The sequence below is a fragment of the Neofelis nebulosa genome, chromosome 12, assembly GCF_028018385.1.
Source record: "Neofelis nebulosa isolate mNeoNeb1 chromosome 12, mNeoNeb1.pri, whole genome shotgun sequence".
NCBI lineage: Eukaryota > Metazoa > Chordata > Mammalia > Carnivora > Felidae > Neofelis > Neofelis nebulosa.
Genome location: NC_080793.1, coordinates 2,680,569 through 2,704,976, shown reverse-complemented (window position 1 = coordinate 2,704,976; position 24,408 = coordinate 2,680,569). Strand labels below are relative to the sequence as shown.

General features: G+C 63.8%; 1 protein-coding gene across 4 annotated transcripts in view; it reads left to right on the top strand.

The window, feature by feature from the left end:
* The first annotated feature begins 234 nt into the window (after nucleotides 1–234).
* VAV2 (vav guanine nucleotide exchange factor 2) overlaps nucleotides 235–24,408 on the top strand; it is a 161,122-nt gene continuing 136,948 nt past the window's right edge. For all 4 annotated transcript variants that reach the window (XR_009251307.1, XM_058693609.1, XM_058693610.1 and 1 more), the window contains exon 1: nucleotides 235–458. Coding sequence is in view for 3 of the 4 variants with exons in the window: in XM_058693609.1 (XP_058549592.1) it covers nucleotides 255–458 (204 nt within the window). In the remaining variant the exon portion in view is untranslated. The remainder of the gene's footprint in view (nucleotides 459–24,408) is intronic.

Here is a 24,408-nt window from a genome sequence, read left to right as displayed (position 1 = left end):
GTGAGGGGCTCCGGCGCGCCGCGCGGCGCCCACCCCGCGGCCGCACGTGGGCGGGAGCGGCGGCCCGCGAGGAGCCGGAGGAGGAGGAAGAGGAGGGGACGCGCGGCGGCGCAGCGGGGACCCGGGGCCGCCCGCGCGAAGCCCCGCCCCGGCCGCCGAGCCCCGCGCGGGCGGGCGGGATGCCCCGCGGCCACCGCACTTTGGCCGGAGCGCTGCCCTGAGCGGGCCCCGGCCGCGCGGCCGCCGCGGGCGCCATGGAGCAGTGGCGGCAGTGCGGCCGCTGGCTCATCGACTGCAAGGTCCTGCCGCCCAACCACCGGGTCGTGTGGCCCTCGGCGGTGGTCTTCGACCTGGCGCAGGCGCTGCGCGACGGCGTCCTCCTGTGCCAGCTGCTGCACAACCTGTCCCCCGGCTCCATCGACCTCAAGGACATCAACTTCCGGCCGCAGATGTCCCAGGTGAGGGTCCGGGCGCGCGGGCGGCCGCGGGGAGGGAGAAGGGCGCGCCCCAGGAGGCGCGAAGTTGACCAAAGTCCCCCAAGCCCGGGGCGCGCCGCCGCCGCCCGTGGGCACGGCCGGGGAGCGCCCCGGGCCGGTCTGCGCCTCCCCGGCGAGGGGAGACTCGCGGCCGGGCGGGGCGCCCGCCCCTGCCGACCCCTCTCCGCGTCCTTCCCGGCCCCGGGGAGCCCGCCACGCCCGGGGGCCTCGCCCGGCGTCGCGCCCTCGGGCTTCGGGTCTGGTGGACTGGACCGTGGACGACGAGCGGGCGCGGTCGCGGGGGTCGGCGGGGCGGGGAGCGGGGGCCGGAGGGCGCCGGTGGGCTCCGGGCGCCGCCTCCAGGACAGGGCCGCACAAGTTGGTGCGATCGGGGGTCCCCGTGGCTCCCCCGGCACCCTCGACTGTGGCCTTTGTCGTGGCCGAGCGCGTGTGGCTGCAGGCCGGCAGGAAAATGTCTGCGCAGCCGGCAGGAGCTGCTTTTCTTGGCCCCTTAAAGGGAACTTGGCCGAGACTTTAGCAGAATGAAGCTCCGGTCTTGCCCTCCTGGAGTCCCAGAGCTCCCACCCAGCTCCGGTTTGAAGGGGCCCAGGGGGCCAGCCTGGGTCTGGCCAGCGCTGTTGAGGATCCACCTAACTGTTAGCCCCGAAGCCCCCTTCCTCCGTGGCCCTCTGTGGCAAGTCCGCGTGGACAACGGCCATTCATGTGTGACATCGGAAAACAGACTAGGGAGAAGGAGGGATGGAGTGAGTCACGGCTTTTCCAGGCTGGGCTGCATGGCCTCTGCCCTTTGGCTGTGACTGCGTTTCCAAGGAGATGGGGGCCCCCCTCCCCCAGGGAGAGGAGGGGGGTGGCTGCTGACAAAGAGGTGCCCTGAGAGGGTAAGGGGGCTGCGCTCCCACTCAGCCCAGGATCAGGGGAGGCAGACGGGCTGGTGAGGGAGCCTGGAGGTGGGGGCATGAGGTCTTAGGGCCTCCCTAAAGCCAGCTCGCTTGCTAACCAGCCCGGAGTGGGGGCCAGGCGCCCTGCTGCAGAATGCTTTCATAAATCCGTTCCCTTCCATCCACCCCTTGGGGGGGGGGGGCTGGGAGGGAGAAACTGAGGGCAGGAAGGGTTGCCGAGGGCAGAGCCGGCCATGGGCGAGAGTGTGTCTGCTTTTGGCCCTGACACTGTCCAGGCTTGCTGGCTCCTGACGGGTTTCCTGGCTGATTGGCAGGGAGGCTGGGGCACAGACAGAGCCTGGGGTGGGTCCTGGAGCTGCCCTTTTCCAGCCATGGTTTGGGCAGGGGGCGGGGGGGAGGGGGCACTGGCTGAGGCAGGTGGCTTGGCTCAGCCCCTGTGCTGGAAGCGCACAGACATCCCGGGGTCCACGGAGCCGTCCGTGGGACAAGGACACTGACACCGGCACAGCCCCTTTGTGCCCCAGCCTGGGTGAAGGTTTGAATGTTAAGGGAGAACTGGGAGGGCCAGTGTCTCTGTGTCTTCCTGGGCATGTCCTGATTGACACCTGGCACCGTTGCCTTGCAGGTAGGTGACCACCTTCGGGGCCTCAGTTTCCTCATCTGGTTGATGGGAACAGCTGTGGGAGCCACCACATAGCCACATGGTGAGGATTCCACGGGGGAAGGCGGAGAACGTCCTCCGTGCAGTGCCGAGTTAACGTTAGTGATTTTAGGAGGGCCCTCTGGGCACTGGCAGGTATCGCTCTTGGCTGAGGGCTGGTCTCCCTGACCTCGAGCCCACCGGTCACCTTGTGGGGGAGGGGGTGGGTCACCCCTGTGTTTGTGTGTCTGCTGCTGATGCGGGGACGGCCGCCGGTGCTCCTTGAACCTGCGTTCGCTGGGTCAGGGGGCTGGTCAGATGGCTGTATCTGTATACTCATAGGTAAAGAAACGGTCCTCTTTACCAGGTCTGGCTGTGTGTGGTTTGGGAAAGGAGCTTGGGGGCCTCTCTGTGTGGCTGCTCTTTGTTAATCGGGAAGCTTCCCGGTCCCTGGAGGTGGGAGAGGTGTCCTGTCGGCCCGGCCCACGGTGGTTGGATCACAAGGAAAATCGAAGCTTCCCTTTCTTACCGGTCCTGCCCTGGGCGAGGCTCGATCCTGGGGAGGGTACACCACCCCTGTTTTATAGACGAGGCCGCCACAGCTCAGAGACATCGACTTGGCCCGGATCACGCAGATCAGAAACCACGAGCTCAGCTCTCCCCTCTCGGACTTGAAGTGAAGTAGGTTCCGCGAGACTTCCCGAAGCTGTCGGGCTGACTTTCGGATGGGCGCTCCTGGCCTGCTGGTCGGTTGCTCCTGCCGCGTGTCTGTTTCTACCGCGCGGACGGGGTGTGGGGCGTGCGCCTGTTTTCTGTGGGGGTCTGTGGAGGTAAGTGGGTCCGCAGGCCCTTTCCGCGTCCCTGCCGCCCCGGAGCGCCAGAGACCCGTCCAGCCCAGAGGCCTCCACGATGCTCCCTCGTTCCAGAAGGCCGTGCTGGCTGCTTGTGGCGCCGTCGTGGTTTGGGGGGGGACAGTGTGTGGAATGCCCCTCCACTCTGAGTTGACCTCGGCTGGGTTATCGGCCCCAAAGGAGCGTCAGAGCGTGTGCACTTACGGAGTGTCGGCCGGGTACGGAGCTGGAAACGAGGAGGTGTTCGCAGAGGATCCAAGTTGCCCCTTTGTCGTGCCTCCTGGAGCTGGCAGGTCGGGTGCTTTTGTTTTTTTTTTTTTTTTTTTTTTAATCCAAAATGCCCGGAAGCCGCCTTGGATTTAATTAAACTAATTAGGTATGGCCACAATCTGCTGATCCCAAGGAGAGATCACGCGTGTCCAGAGCCGCTTTGGCCGTGAGGGCCTGAGGTGCCGATGCCAGGAGCCAGCCCTTGCGTTGGGTCTGAGCCTTCCGGGCGCCACCCAGCCCGCCCCGCGCCCACACCACCCTGGCGGGCCTCCTCCCCGGAGAACAGGTTGGGAAGCCCGTCGGCGGGGACACGGCACAGAGAGGGTGTGGGACCCGGGGGCCTACCAGGATTCCTCTCCTGCCCACGCCTCCGTCGTCGACTCCTTCCCGACCCTGCCTCGTGCCCTTGCTGGTAGACCTCGCCTCCTCTTAGCCTGATTCTTCCTGGAGGCGCTAGTCCAGAGGCCCCTTCTCTGGGAAGCCTCCTCTGAGGGCACTGTCCTGTCCTGCGGCGTGGCGAGCCTGGCCGTGGCCCCCAGACCTGGGTGCGTCGCTAACCTCGCACTTCCGCGCCCTTACTCCACCCAGCCTGTGGGTGCCACGCTTCTGCTGCGCACTCTGCAAAGCCCAGGAGCTGTGTGTTTTCTGTCGCCCTCCAGACTGGGCCGAGCCCCTCCAGGAGGTCATCTCGGGGTCCCACGGAGCCTGCGTCCCTTTGTTCCTTCGCCGCTGTGTTGCATCATCCCAAGGCAGGCTCTGTGCTTGCTGGGGGCCCCGGGGGGCCAGCTGGGTGGGTCCTGCTCTCATGACGCCCCAGGCGAGTGAGAGCGCACCGCAGAGGTGTCGCCCAGATGCCTGGGGCCGCAGAGGCGGCCTGCAAGTGGCCTGGGTCCTGAGGCCGAGGCGTGCGATGCCAGGGCAGCGGGGAGCAGAGAGGAAGCCTCATACTCGTGGAAAGAGGAAACCTCTTCTTTTTCAATTTTGAAAACGCGTTGGACTCACGGCAAGCTCTGCGTGCTGCACACACAACTTTTTTCGACCCAGTTGAGGTGAATGGGTCATTTGGTCCCTCACCCCGAGTGTGTCAGCGCGTTGCCCCCAAACGGGTGTTGTCCTCGTGAACGCGGCGCAGCCTCCCCGTCACGTCCCACCGTGTGACCCAGTCACCCCTCAACGGGTGTCCCTGAAATGCCGGTTCAGCAGAAGGGGCGACCGGGAGGGTTGGCTGCTCTCCCTCTCTCCAGCCCCTCCGTCTGGGCCGGCCCCTCAGCCTTCCCTTGATTTTCAGACCCCAACACCCTGCAGGCACCAGGTGCCTTTTGTTGCAGAACGTCCCTCCGTTGGGTCCCTCTGCGTCCCCTCGGGACTGGATTCGGGTTGTGCGTCTGCGCGGGAGACCGGCCACGATGCCACCCGCTCCCGCCCCTGTCCTGCAGGCAGCAGGTGCTTCAGCTTCGACCCCACTCCCTCGCTTGACGGAGGCGGGGTCTGCCGATCCTGTCCTTGGCGTCACTCCGTCCCCCGTCATTCACAGCTTTTCTCCGGAAGGGACTTGGGACAAGGTGCGACCCCAGTCTTTCCTTCCTCCTTCTTCTCTTCCTTCCTCTCTCTCTTTCTGCCAGTTTGGATCGCGGTTTCCTGTTTTATTCCATGCATTAACGTCTGTTACCGTCATCATTTGTGTTTGCGCTCACGCTCCCTCGGGTTCGACCCCGGGAACTGCCTCTGTGTGTCTTTGACATGTTCCCAGTGTTTTCGGTGCCCTGCCCTCCTTTCCGGCGTGAGACGTCCAGACTCCTTTTTTATTCTTCTTAGTCCCTGCCAGGAGTCAGCCGTGTGCTTCCATCTTGGAGAGGGGTGTTTAGAAGCCAAGCTCTGGGTGCAGGGGTGCACACCGCAGCAGGGCGCTCTCCGTGGTCAGAGCTGGCGGTCTGTGTGTGTGTGTGTGTGTGTGTGTGTGCACCCAGGTGTAGACGTATGTGCTGTGTGCATGTGTGTGTCTGGACACGTTTGCATTTGTCTTTATTTTCCAAGTGTATCAGTGCCACCCCACAGAAATATGTGAGCTGGTCTGTGTTTAAAAACTTCTGGTGATCGTATGAAGAAAGTAAATAGGGACGCAAAACTCTACTCTTAATGACACATTAAAAAAAATTTTTTTTAACGTTTATTCATTTTTGAGACAGAGAGAGACAGAGCATGAACAGGGGAAGGTCAGAGATAGAGGGAGACACAGAATCCGAAACAGGCTCCAGGCTCCGAGCTGTCAGCACAGAGCCCGACGCGGGGCTCGAACTCACGGACCGCGAGATCGTGACCTGAGCCGAAGTCGGATGCCCAACCGACTGAGCCACCCAGGCGCCCCCTTAATGACACATTTTATTTAATCCGTGCATTCTCAGCAAGGGGCGATATGGCCCCCAGGGTGGTGGAAATCGGATCTCTGGGGGTAAAGAAATCAAGTGCTTTTTATGTACACGTGAAGCACAGACATACATAGAGTACAAAACAGATACACGGTTCCTCTGTCGTATTAAAATTTGATAGCGGGAGGTCGATTAGGAGGTCGATTATGCAGAGTGCCTGGAAAGGCTCCCAGTGGGGACAACTGGAGAAAGAAACCTGCCTTTCGCCAGCAGTGGTTTTTTCACGCGGCAGGGTTGTGGCTCTGAGCGGGTGGGTAGCGATCGCTCGTCCCTGAGGGCGGGGCTGGGAGTGGGGGTGGGCTAGCAGAGGCCCATGTGCCGGGGTCCCCTCTTTGGCACTGGCCTGACCAACGGGGAGGAGGGGCCCTTGCCGGGCTGTGTGGAGCAGGGTCCTGAGGCCTGGGTGTGGAATCGGCGGGAAAGGCCCGTGGCCGTCATCTGCCCGGGTCGTGGGAAGGCACAGCCTGCCGTTGGTGGACAGCGGGTTGTTTGTGGGGGACGCGTTGCTGGCACCGGTCTGGCTTTGGCCTCGGTGGGCTGGGATGGAACCTGGAAGTTTGCCGTGCGTTTGGCGGGGAGGCCGTCCTGAGGGAGGACCCGCATCTGTCCACGGTCTGGGCCCTGGAGATGGGCGTCTCAGTGCTGGGAATGGGGAGGGGGGGCTCTACTGAGCCCGGGGCCAAGTGTGGGGGCTCCGGCCTTGCTGGAGGCTTGACCGGGATGAGCAGCCACGGTGAGCCCCCACCCCAGCGCCTCGTTTGAGCTCTTTCTTGCACGCGGACATGGTGGCCAAGGATGTCCCCTCCCCGGAGAGCGACTCCCTCATCCTTCCCAGAGATGCACTAGGTCACGCTCTGGGGGTCAGCAGTGTGATGCCCTCCAGCCTCTTCCTCCCGGCCCCGGGCCCACCATGTTGGTGCCTGTGGCTTCCTGAGTTTGAGGGTGGGACGCCCCCGGGGCGGACAGTGCGGGTGAGGCCCTGGTTTGGGCAGAGACCCAGGCTCAGCCCCACGGCCGAGGCCCTGCCAGGTCGGCCTCCGTCCCGACTGGCCCGTGAGTCCACCCCTGTCTCCCCCAGCAGGGGTGGACCCTCGTCTTGTGTCGAGGGCCAGACGGTACATATTTCAGGCTTTGTGGGCCAGACGGTCTCTGTCGTGACCACTCAACTCTGCCCTCCTGGTGTGAAAGCAGCCGTGGTCGATCTGGAAATGGGTGAGCGTGGCCGTGTGCCAGTAAACTTCATGGAGACTGAGATTTGAATTTTGTATCACTTTCGTGTGTCGCCGAATATTATTCTTCTGGTTTTTTCCCCCCCGCAACCGTTTAAAAACATGGAAACGCGCCTCAGCTTTGTGGCCCGTGCAGAGCCAGGCAGCGGGCTCCCTTGCCACGCTTGGGGCCTGTCCTGGGCCTGTGAAGGAGCCCTGGTCCCTGGGCTCGGCCCTCCCGGAGTGTGCCGTTCTGTTTCCCTTTGTACCCGGGGCCCTTGGCACGGGCTCCTGCAGCAGGAAGCGCTCAGTAGGAGCAAAGCTTCTCCATCTTGCGCCAGAAATCGTGCCAAGTGCCGGGGCCGTGATCACCCACTTTGTAGGTGAGGCCGCCGAGGCCGCCGGGGCTGGGCCCCCGGGGTCTGGACATTCGGTGAGCGAGGCGAGGGCCCTGACACGGCGGTGGAGGGACACACCGTCATCGGCCACTCGGCTCCAGCGGGGACCTCAGTGGCAGCGGGGTCACCGGCCTGGCCGAGTCTCCGTCTCCTCGTCTGAAAAGGGGACGCCCGTGAGCCCCCTGCAGGCTGCCGGGGGCATTTGATGGGAAGACGCGGGCCTGGCGCTGTCCCTGTCTTGTGCCTGGCGCCTGCTGGAAAGGTCTCAGGGTCTCAAACCCTCTCTCTGCTGCTTGCCTCCCAGAAGCTCAGTGCTGGTGGGCACAGGAGGAGGGGACAGCTGCAGGGTTTGCTGTCACCTTGTTTGGGGCTGTGTCAGTCCTTAGCTGATGCAGATATTTGGATTGGTGAGGACAGGGATCGCTGAGGAGGGCATGGAGGAACTGACCTTGGAAGCCGGATGGCTTTAGGTAAGTGAAGGCTGGAGATGGGCGGTTGCTGCAGAGATGGCCCCCATTAAAAACAAAAAAAATTTTTTTTAATGTTTACTTTTGAGAGAGAGAGCGGGAGAGGGGCAGAGAGAGGGGGAGTCACAGAATCCAAAGCAGGTTCCAGGCTCTGAGCGGTCAGCACAGAGCCCCACACGGGGCTCGAACTCACGGACCATGAGATCATAACCTGAGCTGAAGTCAGACGCTTACCCGACTGAGCCACCCAGGTGCCCTGGGGATTCTAGATCGTTGCTGCCAGCCGTGCCTCGTCCTGGGAGGGTTTGTCCCCTGACTGCCCAGCACTGGCCCCTCCCCTGGGCCTTAGGAGACCCCGTGAGGCACCGGGTTGGGCACTTAATGGAGAGGTTACGGGGGCTGCCCGAGGTCACACAGCTGCGTGCAGCGTGAGGCCTCTTGCCAACCCGCACAATGGCCCTTGGACGGTCCCCACTGGTGAGGAGGCTGGGGGCTGCCCAGGGCCTGAGTCCAGCGGTGGCCCCGGGCTGCCCGGCCCTGCCCTTGTGGCTTCATGGCTCTGGGCCCGTCCTCACCTGCTCCCTGGTGCTGGGAGGGGGCTCACTGTGTCGTTGCTCCCCACTCGTGCTCACGCGCTCATGGGCATCGGGCGAGAGAAACAGGGACCCCTGACACTGTGTCCCTGACCTTCCAGAAGAGGAGACGGCAGGAGGGGTTCTTGATGAGACGAAAGGGGCACTTTCTAATGCAGAAAGCCATCCAGCAGGCCCGCGAGGGGCTGCCTGTCGGGACGCTGGGGAGGTGACAGTGGCCCTACTCCAGTCGTGTGTTCTGACCTGTGTCCCCCCGGCACTGCTTGGGGGTGAAGTTGAGGCCTGTTTGGGGGGGGTGGGGGTGCCTGAAGCTGGGGTCTCAGGGTGAGGGGGCCTCCCTGTCCCCGCCCGGCCGTGGGGCCCTGCTCAGTGCCCCTCCTCCACCGTCAGATGACGTCAGGTCCCTGCCGAGCTGTCTCCCGGAGCATCCATGGCTCTGCCACGCAGATCAGTGCGTCCCTGAGATGTGGGAGGTGGCAGGGAGGGTGCTGGTCCACGCCCCCAGGAGTCCCTATGCCGGGGACAGGCCTGGGTGCCAGGTGTCGGCCTGCTCCCGCGCCCCCCCCGCCCCCGCCCTGCCTCTGGGTGGTCTCCTCCCTCAGCGCACCTCCCTTTCTGTGCCACATGCTTCCAGGTTGCCCAGATGTCCACTTGATCATCGTAGCTGACCTGTAGGCGCAGGATGCTGCCAGGCGAGGGTGGTGTGGGCACCGGTCGCGTGGCGGCCAGTGGCCCCAGGGAGAGGGGACCTCTGCAGAGGCGCAAGGGCTGAGCCACCTGCCGGGGTCCCCACGGTCCGCCCCGCCCCCGCCTTCCTCACGTCAGAGCCGAGGCCCACGTTCAGGCTTCTCTGGCTTGTCCCGGCAGGGGCTGGCTGTGGTCCATGGCGCTGCTCCTGTTTGCTGGCCCCTGGGGCTGGCAGGCGGCTTGCTGAGAGGCCTCAGTGCCCCACAGGAGTGGGGGGTCCCAGCTTGTAACTGTACAAGCGGGCGTCTGGTTCCGGGGCCATCGCCACCTGTCCCGGGCACACGGGGCACCTAGAGCAGTCTGTTCGCAGCCCGTGTCGGGCCCTCGTGCTCCCGGCAGCCACATCCGGAGACCCTCCCTCCCTTCCCTAAGCTCCTCCCACTCTTCCTTTACCCCTCCCTGCCAGAGGTGGGCATCTGTGTGCCCCCCAGCCCCCCGAGTCTCTGGCCGCAGGGACAGGAGAGAGGACAGCTGACGGGCATTGCGGTGAGGGACGAGACCGCTCGGGTCTGAGCTGTTTTCCTGCGCGGGTGATGGCCTCACACAAGAGCTGCCACGGAGACATTTGGTGTTACTTGTTTTCACCCCAGAGCTCGGAGGAAGCAGGCTGGAGGCACGGCAGCGGGTGTGACCGCACGGCTGCTCCCCCTGGGCCTCTGTGCTCCTGGCTGCAGAAGGGGCCCCCGTCCCTCGAGGTGTCTGGGCGTAGTCGGTGCGGTGAGGGCTCAGGGCCGGTGTCCTGGCTCGGCTGCCGAGCACCGTGGGCCGCGGAGCTTGACTGTCGTGGGGCCTCGGTTTCCTCCTCTGTAGGATGGGGGATCTTTCTTGGTGGGTGAATAGATAAACGTGGGGGTCTCTCCAGACGATGGAGTAGGAGGCGACCAGAGGGAGGAACGAAGCCTGACAGGTGTTGCCGTGTGGACGAACCTCGGGCACGTGTGGAGGGAGAGAAGGCAGACACGAGAGGGTAAGGACTGTGGGACTCCAGCGATAGGAGGTTCCAGTGCAGGTGAATCCACACACACAGCGAGTGGGGAGGGGGGGAGGGAGGAGGGAAACCGGGCGGTGAGTGTACTAAATCACCAATCGTAATTTTGTTACATGTCCTTTTTTTTAAATGTTTATTTTTAAGAGACAGAGACAGAGAGCGAGCAGGGGAGGGGCGGAGAGAGAGGGAGACACAGAATCTGAAGCAGGCTCCAGGCTCCGAGCCGTCAGCACAGAGCCCGACATGGGGCTCGAACTCACGGACTGTGAGATCGTGACCTGAGCCGAAGTCGGCCGCTTCACCGACTGAGCCACCCAGGCGCCCCCCCCCTCCTTTTTTAAATTAAAGTTTACTTATTTATTTTTGAGAGAGAGAGAGAGAGAGAGAGAGAGGGAGGGAGTGCGAGTGCATGCGAGCAGGGGAGGGGCAGAGAGAGGGAGAGAGAATCCCTAGCAGGCTCCACACTCATCATAGAGCCCATCATGGGGCTCGAACTCGTGAACTGTGAGATCATGACCTGAGCCCAGGTCAAGGGTCAGACGCTTAACTCACTGAGCCACCCGGGCGCCCCTCTGATGTGTCCTACCGCACAGGAAGAGCCTTGGGCTGGCAGGGGATTATGTGAGGCATTTGCGCAGGTGCGGGCAGGTGAGTACCTGAAACCCTCACTTGCTGTGCTGGGGGCCTCGGGGCCACCGTGTGACTCCCACGGGCCCCGCACACTTTGCCTGTGGCCTCCCTTTTCCACAGAAGATGTAAAGGGCCCGGTTTTATGACTGTGCGGATGTAAAGGCATATATTGAAATGTGGTCTTTGACCTCACACCCCTTTGGGCCCCTACAAGTGCTGGCCCGCCGTGCCTGGGGAGTGGCTCAGCCCTGCGTGGTGGCAGGACACCTTTCTCGGGCCTCTTCTTGTCCTGGGTCCGTGCTGCTGCAGGACTCGGGGCACTAAGGCAGGGCTGGGTGCCCCCGGGGGTTCCGCGGGACTTACTTCTCTCTCTGGGAGTGAGGCTTGAGTGGAAGCCAGAAGCAGCTGCCTCTGCTCCAGGCTCCTGACTCAGCGCCTCAGACAGGACGGCCCAGGAGAGCTCCTGAGCTCATGTGTCAGGAGAAAGTCCCCCCTCCTCCCCACCTCCTGTGCACCCGATTCAGAGTGTGTGATGAAAGAAGACGGGTGCCGGGAGCATGTGAGAGGTTGCGTCTCAGTGGCCCCACCTGTAAAATAGGACCATCATCTCTAGGTGCCTCCAAGGGTGATGGGAGGAAGGCTCCTGGGGCATGTGATGTCCCCTGTGAACAACGGAAGCCGCTCGGGGTCTGGGTGCTGGGATCTGTGTTTGTGTAATCCCTCCTGCGGGAAGCCGCCCTGCCTCTGACGCGGGAGTCTGCGCTCTGGTTGACAGGTCCCGGGCCTTGTGCCACTGGGTGAAGGAGGGGCGTTTTCTCCCTGCCCTGCAGTAGCCCAGCGGCCCTGGAGCCGCGATTGCCCCCCGGAAGCGCACCCGGGGGCGGCATTGGCGTTCAGCAAGGATGCGGGTTTTCTCCGTGTCTCTGGCAGATTCGGTTTTCCCGCATTGGCGGCCACGCTCCTGGAGCCTTCCCTGCCGTCCCTCCCGCTGACCTTCCCGGCCGGGTGTCCGTGTGGGGGCAGTGGGCTTCCTGAGGGTTCCATCGGGGGAGCGGAGGGGCGGGCCGTGGAGGACGGGCGCCTCGTCTGGGAGTGAATAAGGGCGTCAGTAAATCCAGGCTCTAAACCTCGCCTTCCGCAGGTGGCCCTTGTGTGCGGAGCTCACGTCTGCTTTGGCTCTGCGGTGCCGTGAGGCCCGGCTGCATTTCTGGGACTTGTTTCTGGAACTGGGTGCGTGTGCGGACGAATCCCAGTGGACCTTGGGGTCAGGAGGCCGGTGCCACCTGCCGTCTCTCTGTGCATCCCTGCATCCCTGACAGGTCTGTGCGGTGCTGGCCGCCTCCAGTAGGCGGAGAGTGGGGGGGGGGGGCGGTTTGCGTCCATCCTCCCGGCAGTGGCTGAGGGTTCTGGGGTTTGGCCTGCAGAGCTCCGTCCACCCTGTGCACCCCACTCTGGCCAGGGGGCAGGGTCCAGGCGTCGATGGCCGTTGAACGGCTGGTTCTGTTCATGCCAGGGACCACACTCTGGACCGGCTCTGGATCTCCATCCCGAGGCCTCCCCCCTGCGCGAGTGTCCGGCTGGTGGTGGTTGTGTCCTGCAGGGTGGGAAATGGCCCCGGCCAGGCGGCCGGCATGTCACCGCCGTGTCTCGCCTTGCCCAGCGGAGCGGCTCCGGTCTTCAGCCTTTCTGCCGCTTCGCCATCTGGCGGCCGTGGGGACGTGCAGGCCAGCACGTGGCCTGCCTCCGGGGGGTGGATCCGGCCGGAGTGCTCAGCCCCTTCCTGCGTTCCTCGGGCGCGGCGGTGTCCCCTGCGTGCTGGGCTGGGTCTGGGCTGCTCCCAGGCTGCCCGGCGATGCCTGGATGATCCTAATTAGTCACAGTGCTGGGGGCGCCTGGCCACGGACCTGACCCCGGCAAAGGACAGCCTCGGGGAGCGGGGGTGACCGGGGGCCGTTTGATAGCACTGGAGGCTGAGGCTCAGGGCGTCCGGGAGCGGGTCGGAGTTCACCGGGAGGGGTGGAGGCGGGACTCAAACCCGTGGCCTCCTGTGGCCACGGGCCCACGCGCCGTGCGTGCCGTCGGATGCACCGCCGCCCGCACGCTCCCGCGGTAATTCACGCGCTGGCAGCCCCTCTCCTCTTTTTCTAAACTCGTGTGTGTGGAAAAAAAAATTTTTTTCCTCCTTCTGAAAAACGAGAAGATAGAATCTTCACACACCACTCCCTCCTCATGCAAATACACCTTGGGAGAAATCGGCCTGCCATCTCCATGGGTGTATTTTGTGGTAATTTAGCTGCTTAAATGGAACATCTGTTAGCCAGCGAGGCTCCGGGGGAACGGAGCGGTAGATCGCAAGAGTGCTGGGGAAGCAGTCTGTTTGCAGCGGGAGCTCAGGCCCCCCCCGCCCCCCGCCCCCCCCACCCCCCCCCCCCCCCCCCCCCCGTCCACGCCCGCGCGTGGAGGGGCGCCTGGCACCGAGGACCACGGTGCGACAGGCTGCGGGAGGCTGGAGTGTGTGTGCCCGCCCCGCTTGGGTCCCCGAGGACAGCTGTGCAGGCTCAGCGAGGCCGGGGCTCAGGGGAGGAGCCCCTCTTTGCAGCCTGCCCGTGCCCGAGGGACTCTTACACCCAGGCCCCCCACCGGCCGCGTTTCCCCCTTCAGCCGAAGAAGGGGGGTCGTGGTGGTCAGGAACCAGGCTGGGCCCGAGCTCAGACCTGCCCCCTGCTGATGGGGCCGCGTGCGCCCCCGGATGCGCTTCTCAGTGACCCCTCCCCCCCACCCTGCCTGTGCCTCCTTGAGTCACCTGTGAAATGTGCTGCCGTGAGATCGGGTGAGGTCCCCAGAGTCTCCTGGCCCCCAGTAGGCACTGGTCTCCATGTGGGTTCCGGCCTTTCTGTGAAATGGGTGGTGGTCTTCCTGGCAGCCAGATTCTGGGGGGAGGGCTCCTTCCTTCCCTGCCTCCTGTCGGGTCTCCTCTTCCGTTAAGGGATCTTCCCGGGCGCCCCCAGCTCCTCCTTCAGCCCCCACAGGATCTTTGGAGCTTCCAGCTCCACATTTACTGAGCACCTACTGCCCGTGCCTGGCTGGCCCTCAGTGCGATGGAAGGACGGGTGAGGCCTGGCGACTCCTTCCGGGAGCTCAGAGTCTGGGGGGGGGAGGGGGCGCCGAGGGGAGCAGCGGTCACCTGGAAGGGGAAGTTAGAGGAACCCAGAGCCACTGCCTTCAAGGCTGTAGGGAGGCAGGGTGGTGGGTGGTGGGTGGCTTGGTCCGGGGTGCAGAGGTGTCACAGAAGGGGGTTGGAGAGAACGTGATGTCCTGGATTTGGCTTCAGAAGGCTCTGTCTTGGGGGCACCTGGGTGGCTCAGGCCAGTTAAGCTTCTGACTTCGGCTCAGGTCATGATCTCAGGGTTCGTGAGTTCGAGCCCCGCGTCGGGCTCTATGCCGACAGCTCAGAGCCTGGAGCCTGCTTCGGAGGCTGTGTCTCCCTCTCTCTCTGCCCCTCCCCCACTTGTGCTCTGTTTCTCTCTCTCTCTGTGTCTCAAAAAATAAATAAACATTTGAAAACAGAATTAAAAAAAAAAGAAGGTTCTGCCTTGGCCTCAGTGCTGGGAGTGGATTGGAGGCAGACGCAGTCACTCCAGCAGGGAAGTGATCAGGCCTGGCCCCGGTAGGGTAGGGGGTGATATGGGGGAGGGGAGAGAAGCTCCCAGTTCCAGGGTGTGGGGGAGGCTGGGTGATGAGGAGGGTGCCCTGATGTCAGGCTTGGGCAGTGGTGTAGACGGTGGGGCTCGTCCATATCCCCCCGTGGGGCTCAAGGTCTGCCGTTGGCCGTGGCCCAGGGAAGGCCCGGCTCGCCCAGCGGTCTGTCCGGAATCTGCCCTGCACGGGAGTTGCGGGACGTTTCGGCCCCACCCGGTTGTGTTCTGTGTCTGGCTTTGAGCTTCCTGCCTTTTTTCCGGTCTCTGTGTGGCTGACCACATCGGTGTCCAGGCTGGACTTGGGGGCGGGGGGCTGGCCCCGGCCTCGCCGTGCCAAACTCTGCGACCTCTCGTGCGGCCAGGGCCTCGGCAAGAGACCCCTTCCACGAGCACCGGGCTTCATCCTGGACTCCCCTTCCTTGATGATGACGTTCTCTCGTCTGCTAACAGCTTTGCCTTCGCGAGCACGGGATTGATCAGGTCGTAAGCAGGTGAATCCAGCTCCCCGGGGAAGCACAGATCCCAGCACGTGCGATTCACCTGCAGGTGACACGACGGCCTTCGCGGAGACCCAGCGAGACGGCCGCAAACCCCAAATCGTGGCGTGTGTTACTTTTAAGTGGTTTTTGCCTGTGGGAAGAGTGTTTTTTCTTTCTTTTTTTTTTTTTTTTTTTTAATTTTTTTTTTTTTCAATTTTTTTTTTTTTATTTATTTTTGGGACAGAGAGAGACAGAGCATGAACGGGGGAGGGGCAGAGAGAGAGGGAGACACAGAAGCGGAAACAGGCTCCAGGCTCCGAGCCATCAGCCCAGAGCCCGACGCGGGGCTCGAACTCACAGACCGCGAGATCGTGACCTGGCTGAAGTCGGACGCTTAACCGACTGCGCCACCCAGGCGCCCCAAGAGTGTTTTTCCTTAAAAAGGGTTCCGCTTTCCATGGATCTCTTCGAGACCGCTCTATTGCTATTGATTCAGTGAAGCTTTAATCAGGAGACAGGCTCGCAGTGGGCTCTGTGGACGGTAACCTCCCAGCCTCGCCGGTTCGTTCAGTGGGGGAGAATTTGCCGTGGCTCGGTGGCCGCACGGGAGCAGCTGACTGACGTCTCGAGCTCGAGGCCCGCGTTCGGGCAGGGCCGGACCCCAGGACTTGGGGGCTGTCAGAGGGTGGAGCATCACTGTGGGATACCGGGTGGGACTCAGAGACCCAGGACGGTCTCCCTGCCCCTCACCCCCTTCCTCTGCAGTGAGGGCCCCCAGGCTCTGTAACGGGGGGCAGCGCGTAGCGTGGCATGACATTGGCATGGCTGTCAGGAGAGGGGGGACGGTGTTTGTCTAAGGTGTCCCTTGAGGGATATCCGGGCCTCCCAGGATGGCGCTGTGGGTAGGGACCCCGGACGGTCACGGCCTGTCCGCGAGAGGTTTCTCCCCTCTGGGCCCCCGCGTGGATGGCACCAGACACACACGTACGTACAGAAGGCTTGCTGGTCTGCCTGCCAGCCGGAGGGCACTGTGCAGTTACCTGTGCATCCCCGGGGCGTCCCCGGGGCGTCCCCGAGGAGCCGGGGCTGTTGCCTTAGTCCCCACGTGGCAACCTGCTTTTGTCCCTGCTGTGTCTGCCCCACGTGGCTTCCCGTTCACATTAGTTCATCCGTTCCAAGGTAGGTATTTTCTTCGTGTTCTGACGTCTCCGAAATGAGCGTGGGCCTGGGAGCCTTGTGAGGAGGGCCGTGGCCGGCACTGAGGTCCGCGCGGTGTGTGTGTGTGTGTGCGTGTGTGTGTGTGTGTGTGTGTGTGTGTGTGTGTGTACGCAGGGAGGGCATCTTTAGTCAGCAGGGAATGAACGTTGAGACAAACAGCCCCAAACACCGACTTCTAGAGAACCCGGTCAAGGAAGTAATTGACCTGGCAGCATCTTTCCGAACGGCCTTCTCCGATTCCTCCGTGTTGACAAAATCGTCACGGAGACAGCGGTGTGTGCAGTTCTGGGAGCCTTGCAGGGTCGGGGTGGGGCCGGGAGGGAGGGCCTGGGCGGGTGTCCCCCGGGGGGTGGGGAGTGTGGGGGACAGAGCCCACTCTGCACCCAGCCTCTGGGTCCTGGGGGGCGACGGGAAGGATTCCTTTTGTCTTCAGGCCTCTCTCTGCACGGCCTTGAGCCCTGGAGCCTCTGCCCCCCAGGTGCCCAGGAGGGTCAGAGAGTGGGCACAGTTGAGACGGGGGTGCCCACGTGGTCTGCCTGCGCCCCCTATCCTCTGGCTCTGGGCTGCCATGTTTTGCCACACCTTAGCCCAGCCTTTGAGTTCCATGAGGCCACCGGAGTGGGGACACGGGTGGCTGGGGGCCCTCAGGACGGGTGTCCCAGGACCGAGTTGTCGGGAGGCTGGGGGATGAGTAGCCAGGGGCAGGGGCGGGTCCTTGGGGCGGCACCCCTTTCCTGTCCTAGGGGTGGGTGCGGAGCCAGGGGCGGCCGCCTCGAGGGACCCGAGGCCGCCCTTCCGCTTCCTTCAGACTCATCGATCCGAGCGTGTTTTCCTGGATGGGTTTCAGCGGCTGTTCCCAGAGCAGCTTGTTAAGACTCGTCCTTGCTTCTCAGCGAGCAAGGTGCCGCTGGCTGAGCAGTGCTCCAGACCAGCCATCCTGGGGGTCGGCCGTGGGACGTGCGTCCCCGAAGCTCCCCTCCGGGAACCAGAGGTCAGGTAGCCGGCCCTCAGCTTGCTTTTCTGGCTGGTCTCCTCTCAAGCCAGCCGTTTGGCTCTGGGGCCAGAAGCGGGGGGCAGCTGTTGAGGACCCCCGGGCAGGGGCGCCTGGGTGGTGCAGTCGGTTAAGCGGCCGACTTCAGCCAGGTCACGATCTCGCGGTCCGTGAGTTCGAGCCCCGCGTCAGGCTCTGGGCTGATGGCTCAGAGCCTGGAGCCCGTTTCCGATTCTGTGTCTCCCTCTCTCTCTGCCCCTCCCCCGTTCATGCTCTGTCTCTCTCTCTGTCCCAAAAATAAATTAAAAAAAAAAAAAAAAGAGGACCCCCGGGCAGTAAAAGGAGCTTATTGCCCTGCCTGAGCGTGGGGCCCGGGGAAGGAAGGAGCTGGGCGCCGGGCCACACGTGTCCTCGGTGCCTCCTATCCCAGATCTCCTGAGGTCCAGCCAGAGCGGAGAGGGGGTTCCAGACCCTTGGGGTGGGGTCCGCAGCCCCGGACAGCCGCGTTCGGCCACTCTGCTTGTCTTCAGGGGAGCGGTGCTCTCCATTAGAGCACCCCGTTTCCTTCCTCTCTGCTGCCCTTGGCTTTTCGGCCACAGACTGACCCCCAGGCATCTGTGGAGGCTTCCAGATGTGGTCCTGGGCCTGGCCTGCCGGAAAAGCCGTCCCGAGAAGGACAGGGAGGGGCACCCGGTGTGGCTGCTCTGTGTGGGTCGGTGGCTGATGGATCGGGACCTTCTGCTTACCTGCCCCTCCCTGCGCCGCGTCTGCAGCCCTGGATCCGCCCTGGGGTATCCAGCCTCGTGACGGTGACCGCTCCTCCCCTCTGAGCACCTGCCTCCTGCTCCCCCTTCCTTGGGCTCAGGCAACCCCTCCCCCTTCCGTGACCTCCCCTGCCTGGTGTTCCCACAGCTCTGCTCCTACTCAGCCCGCATTGGCCCTGGGGGCTTTCCCTGCCCTGCCCTGCCCTGGCATGGGGGCAGGGGGCAGCCCGTGAACATCCCTCTCCCATCTCCCTGGAGTTGGACCCCGTCTCTCTGCATCTGAGGCGCCTTCTTCCTGGGTGCCAGACTCCCGCGACAGAGGGTGTCGCAGAGTCAGGTTGACAAAGCGCCCCAGGCCTGGGCCGGCAGAGCATCCCGCGTCGTCAACCGTCTGGAGGGAGGAAAGAGCCTCGCCCTGACTGAGGGGCGCCTCCCTGCGCTGCGGCTGCTGGTGTTAGCAGGCTCCCGGCCGAGAGGAAACAGAACGCACTCTGCTCCCACTTTCTTCTTAGGCTCCCGGCCTGAGGAAGTAGTTGGCCGTGATGCTTCGGGGTTTGGGGCGAAGCTTCCCGAGGGATCGTCCCGGTGGGACGTCCCTTTGGCCCGAGCTCAGGGCGAGGCTCCCTGCTGGGCGGCTGTACGTCCCGGGCCCCTGGGCCACCTTGGCCTTTGCTCAGCGGTTGGAGGCCTCTCCAGGGACCCGGGGAGGCGGGCAAGGGAGCCTCAGTGTCGTGGTTAGGGTTTTAGCTGCGAGTTGATGAAATTCCCCACGGACCAGAACTTTCTCAGCCCGGCTTGGGCCTGGGAGGGGCAGCTCTGACCTTCCCCGTGCACCAGCGGCAGGCCGTGTCTGTCTGTGGTGGGGTTGGCATCACGAAGCTGGTTTTTGTGTCTGTCTGACTCTTCCTGGAGACAGAGGAGCGGTGAGCAGCGTCCTGCATGAAGGAGCCGAGGGTCTCCCGGCGACCGGGGCCCCAGGGCTTGCCAGCTCTTCCCGGCACGTGTGTCCTGGGGCGGCCCCTCAGCCTGGAGGCCTTACAAGGGCAGAAATCTCTCCTGTCATCTGGTAGAGGCCCCAAGGTGTCGTCGAAGGCCCCAGGGCACGGTCCCTCCCGGCCATCCAGGGGACGCCTCTCTCGTCTTGCCTTCTCCACCCTGTGTGTCCCCACCAGGCTTCTGACCTGTGGGGCCTGCCTTTCTGTCCCCGTGCTCTGGCCCGCCCCCGGACGCCCCTGTGGTCTGCAGCTGGTGGGCCGCAAGATTCCCCCCCACCCGGAGCCGCTCCACTGCTCTCTCACTTCCCTTGGCCGCCCCCTCCCCGCCCCCTTCTCCCGAAAATAACCCCGGGGTGGGCGGGCACCTCGCAGGCCCAGCCTAGGAGCCTCGGTTTAACCGTCTCTTCCCGTGGGGGGTGGGCAGAGGCTCGCGCTTTCCTACTCGGTGCCCTCGTGCCTGGCACCGTGCAGGGCCGGGCAGCCGTTTGAGTGATGCAGGGGTGAATCATGAATGAACGAAGCAGGGAAGGCGGGTGGCCTGCCCGGGGCTTCCCGAGGCCCTCGTCCGCGGAGCCTGCCCGTGCCTGTCTGTGCCCAAGGCCGTTGGGCTGTGACCGTCGTCCCCTGCGGCGGCCCTGCCTCCACGGGCCCCGTAGCGGACAGGGGCTCAGTTGTGGGAATGGCCCGGGAGGACAGAGCCAGTTACTGTCACGTAAATGTGATCTCGAAACCCTGGAAACACCCGGAATGCCCGACGGGAGGCATCGCTGGAGTGTGTGGCCCGCGTCCGGGGAGATTCCCAAACACCAGTTCCACGCGTCCCACTGCCAGGGAGGAAATGCCAGGGCCCAGAGCTGTGTGCTGTTCCCAGCAGTGAATTTTGTAACAGCAAACGATGCAGAGTCAAGAGGCTGGACAACAAAAAGCCCTCGCGTGGCCGGTGGTGCTTCGGGGCCGGAGCTCACGTGGGGTTTCGTTTTATTCCAGACTTCCGCCTCACGGAGGAGAGGCTGTTCCTATCTGGGGAGAAAAGACCAGCACCCTGAGCAGGTGGGGCCGGGCCCCGGGCTGGAGCTCGGCTGCCTACAGCTGCAATACCAGCTCTGGCCAGCTTCCCTCTGCTGGGACAGCTGGGGGCGTGCCCGCCCCTCCCACCCCCTGCCCTGCTGGCCTCTGCCCCCAGGCCCCTGCAGCCTCCCTCCCCCGCCCGGCTCCCACCGGCTGGGGGGAGGGCGGAGGGTGGAGGGCGAGTCCAGAGTCCACAGCTGCGAACATTCCTGACCCCGGTTCAGGGGAGAGATCCGGGCCCAGCTGCTCCTGGCAGACAATGGAGCTCCTTCCCCCCCCCCCCCCCTCCCGTGCCCCCTCCCTGTGCCCCCTCGGCGCTCTGCCCTGGGGCTGGCGCTGGTGCGGCTGGAATTTCCAGTGTGGAGAAGGTTAGGCGGCTGTCCGGTTCACAAGAAAGCACTTCTCCCAAAGCCAGCCCAGAGTGCAGGGTCTTTTTAAGAAATCCTAAAAGTAATGCGCAGTCATGGGAAACGTGACAGGAGGCCACTCAGGAAAGTTCCCCGGACTCCCGCCCCGGGGAAGGCCCGTGTCACTGACTTCGAGGCCCCCAGACCCACAGTGGCCATCAGAGGCTGTTTTTGTGGCTCCTGAGAGAGCCAGAGACCCTCCCGCAGTGGTGGCGGCTTTGGGGGGACCGGGAGGGTGGGGGGGGGGCGGCGCCCAGATGCATCCACGCAGGGGTCCCATGCTAGGGGGACCTGGCGAGCCATCCGGTTCCCGAGGTCTCCCAACCGGTTTCTTTTTTGTTTTTTTTTTTTTTATTTTTTTTTTTTTCCAACGTTTTTTATTTATTTTTGGGACAGAGAGAGACAGAGCATGAACGGGGGAGGGGCAGAGAGAGAGGGAGACACGGAATCCGAATCAGGCTCCGGGCTCTGAGCGGTCAGCGCAGAGCCCGACGCGGGGCTCGAACTCCTGGAACCGTGAGATCATGACCTGAGCCGAAGTCGGCCACCTGACCGCCTGGGCCCCCCTGGCAGGCGCCCCTCCACCGTTCTACCTTCTGTTTCTATGAATGCGGCTTTTCTGGGGCCTCACGGGAGCAGACCCTGTATCCTTGTCCTTTTACATCTGGCCGTTTCCATTGCGTCCTCCAGGCCAGCCTGTGTCAGGATCTCCTTCCTTTTTATTTTTATTTCTATTTCTTGTTTGAGACAGAGAGAAAGAGAGGGAGAGAGGGAGAGGGAGAGAGAGTCGCAAGCAGGCTCTACGCTCAGCGCGGAGCCCGATGCGGGGCTCGATCCCATGACCCTGCGCTCACGACCTGAGCCGAGATACGAGTCGGCCGCTCAACTGACTGAGCCGCCCAGGCGCCCCGGGATCTCCTTCGTTTTTAAGGCCGGGTGCTGTTCCGTGGTGCGGCTGGCCCCCGTTTTGCTGGTCCGTCGCCCGTCGGTGCGCGGACGGCTTCCGCCTTCTGGCCACCGCGAACACAGCTGTGCGCGTCCTTCGGGCCTCCGCGCTCAGTTCTTCAGAGAACGACCAGAGGTGGGATCGCGGGTCATGTGGCAATTCTGTTTTTAACGTGTTTCGGAGCTGCCGAACTGCTTTCCAGAACAGTTCTTGCCTACGCTTGTGACTTTCCGTTTTGTAGCGTCCACCTAGTGGGTGTGAGCTGGGGTCTGGTCCCCTCCCCTGTGAAAGCTGCAGACCCCCCACCCGCCCCCCGCCGGCTCTGCCTCCCCGAGCCCCAGGGGCTGCGGTCAGGCTCACTGGGTGGGGAAACCGAGGCTTTGAGCGGGGCAGAGACCTGTCCGCCGTCCCCGGCAAGCTGTGCGCCAAGAGTCCGTGCGCCTCCAGTGTCCTGCCCGCACTGGCTGACGGGGCGGCCGCGACGGGTCCGGGGAGACGAGGCCCTGCCCCCGTGTGCCCTCTCCCCAGTGGCTGCAGCTCCTCTTGGAGGTCAACGGCTGGTCTCTGTGAGCCCGTGAATGGGCAGCGGTCACGTGGGAAGAGAAATTTCTTCCTCACGTGAATGGGGAGGAGAAGTGACTTGGGAAGCCGCCTCTGAGATTTGGTGTGTAAAGAAAGGGCGTCCCTTGTGTGAGGGAGGCTGGGGGGTGGAGAGGAGGTGGGGGCGCCTCGTGTCAGCCTCAGGAGTTGGACCCTCTCCGCGGCTTCTTCATGGAGGGGTGGCTCCCTGCGGGGCCCCTAATCTGGGCCATCAAGGCCGCGGGAACACGCGGGGCGTGGGTGGGTGTTTGATCGAGGGAAGGATTGTGTCCCTGAGGGACCAGGGCTCCCGACCGGCGGAGACCCCACTGACGGGTATTCAGAGGAGGGGCCCTCAGCGCCGCCCCCGTGGGGACGCCCCCGGCCCCCCACCCCGGGCCTGGCGGAGCCTCCTGCTTCCGGGGCAGGCGTCTGTTGGGGCAGCAGGACGCGGTGCCCCCCCCTCCCCCCCCCCCCCGGCCGAGCTTGCGTGTCTGGTGCCGACGGCGGTCGGGTGGAAATGAAGCGCGTCTCGAAACAGAAAAAACCGTGTTGACGTCGGAGCCTCCACCTGCTCAGACTTCAGAAACGTTTCCCCGAGTCCCCGTCCACCTGCAGACGTATCTGTGCCTGGTTTTGTGGGTCGTGACACAGACGTACCCACACCTGCACACGCCCCCTGGTGCGCCCCGCCTGGCTGCACGTCCCACACAGGGGGGCTGTGGGGTCAGTGGCAGTGACGGGGGCACAGTAAGCTGTCAGCGGCCACTACTGCCTGACCTTCTGTTCCCAGACGAGGGCTGAGCCCCTCCCCCCGGAGCCTTCGGGGCCACTCTAAGCACCTGCTATGGGCCGCTGAGCACTTGGGGTCCTTTCTGGCTTCTGGGGAGAGGTGGGTCTTTAAAAATTTTGGTTTAGCGTTCACTTATTTCTGAGACGGAGAGACAGGGCCCGAGTGGGGGAGGGGCAGAGAGAGGGAGACCCAGGATCTGAGGCGGGCTCCAGGCTCCGAGCTGTCAGCACAGAGCCGGACGCGGGGCTCAAAGCTGTGAACCACGAGATCGTGACCTGAGCCAGGCGCCCTGGGGAGAGATGGCTCTTGAAAGGGCTTGTGGCACTTGCAGAGCGGGAGGCAGCCCAGAGAGGCCTGTCCCCAGTTTGGGCTCCTCGTAGACACCCACGGTGTCCCCCCCACGGTGACAGAGCTGACTCAGCAGCTTTGACTCTGGGCGTGGGGATGGGTGGACGGACGGGCTGTGTGTGTGTGTCTCTGGGGGAAAGTGGCAGTCCCTGGGGCTCCCCTCTCGTCTCTGACCCCCCCCCCCCCCGGGAGCTGTGGGGTCATAAGCGGACAGGACGCTTTGCCCTTCTCGAGATGACGTGTGCCCACTGGAGGAGGGATTCTCCACGAGCAACCGCGTGCTGTGTTGAGGGGTGCTTCCTGCAGCACGGCTGGCATGGTCGAGGAGGACGTTTTGTGTCCCTCTGTGCTCGTGGCGGCCGGGCCTCAAAGGTGCTTCCTGTAATGCACTGGGTTGCCGTGGGTGGGAGGTCACGTGCATGACCGGGCTGTAATGGGCAAGCGTGAGGGGCTCTTAGCTGCCCCCAGGTGGGCTGCGGCCCCTGGGTGAGAGGGTGGCTTTCACAGCGGGGGGACATCAAGGGGTGAGTTTTGGGGTGCTCGAGCTGGGCGCCCTCCCATAGCAAGATGGAGGCAACCACTGGATGGGGGGTCTGGGGCCCCCGAGAAGTGCACTCAGCCTGGAGCTAGGGTCCTGGGGACGGGAGGTCCCCGGGAGGGTGCGGCAGCAGGAAGGCTCCGATTTGAACCCACATCTGTCTGCCTGAGAGCTGGCTGGGTCTGCCTGGGCCCCACACCTCGATTCAGCGGTGTCCGGGGCTGGACCAGGCACCACGATGTTCAGAGGGAGGTGGCAGGGAGGAGGGTCTGCGGCCCACCTGGCTGAGAGCCTTTTTGGGGCCCTTGTCCCCAAAGAGCCCTGAGTCACAGCCGGAGGACGCGTCAGTGTGCCAGCCGAGCGGGGCCATGGGGGGCCCCGCGGGCAGCGTGAGCGGCGGAGGGCTGGGCGACAGCTAGAAGAAATGGGGATTCTTCCCTTAGGTTTTCCTCCAAGCCCACTTCATCCACCCGTCCACGCCTCCCTCCACTCCACAGCCCTTCGCCAAGGACACGAGGGCTCTGGCATCTCTGGTTGTGCTGAGGTCACGTAGCAGGTGGTCCAGGGCATGGGGGCGGCCTCTGCCCGGCGGGCGGCCCGGGGCTGCCGTGAAAAATGAGTACACACTGGGGGTTTACAGCCACAGAAACTCCCACTCTGCCAGCTCCGGAGCCCGGGACTCCGAGATCGGGTCTGGGCCGTGCTCCCTCCGTCCTTCCCGCCTCTCCTGGTGCCCCAGATAGATGCCCCTTGGCTCGGGTCAGTGTCCCTCCTGTCTCTGCCCTGTCCTCACACGGCCTCTCCTCTTCTTCCTGTGACTCTGCTGTGTCTCTTATAAAGGACACTTGCCGTTGGATTTAGCGCCTCCCCGACCCAGGAGCATCTCACCTCGAGATCCTTAATTACATCTGCCTGGACGCTTTGGCCGAATAACATCATATTCACTGATTCTAGAGGTCAGGACACAGGC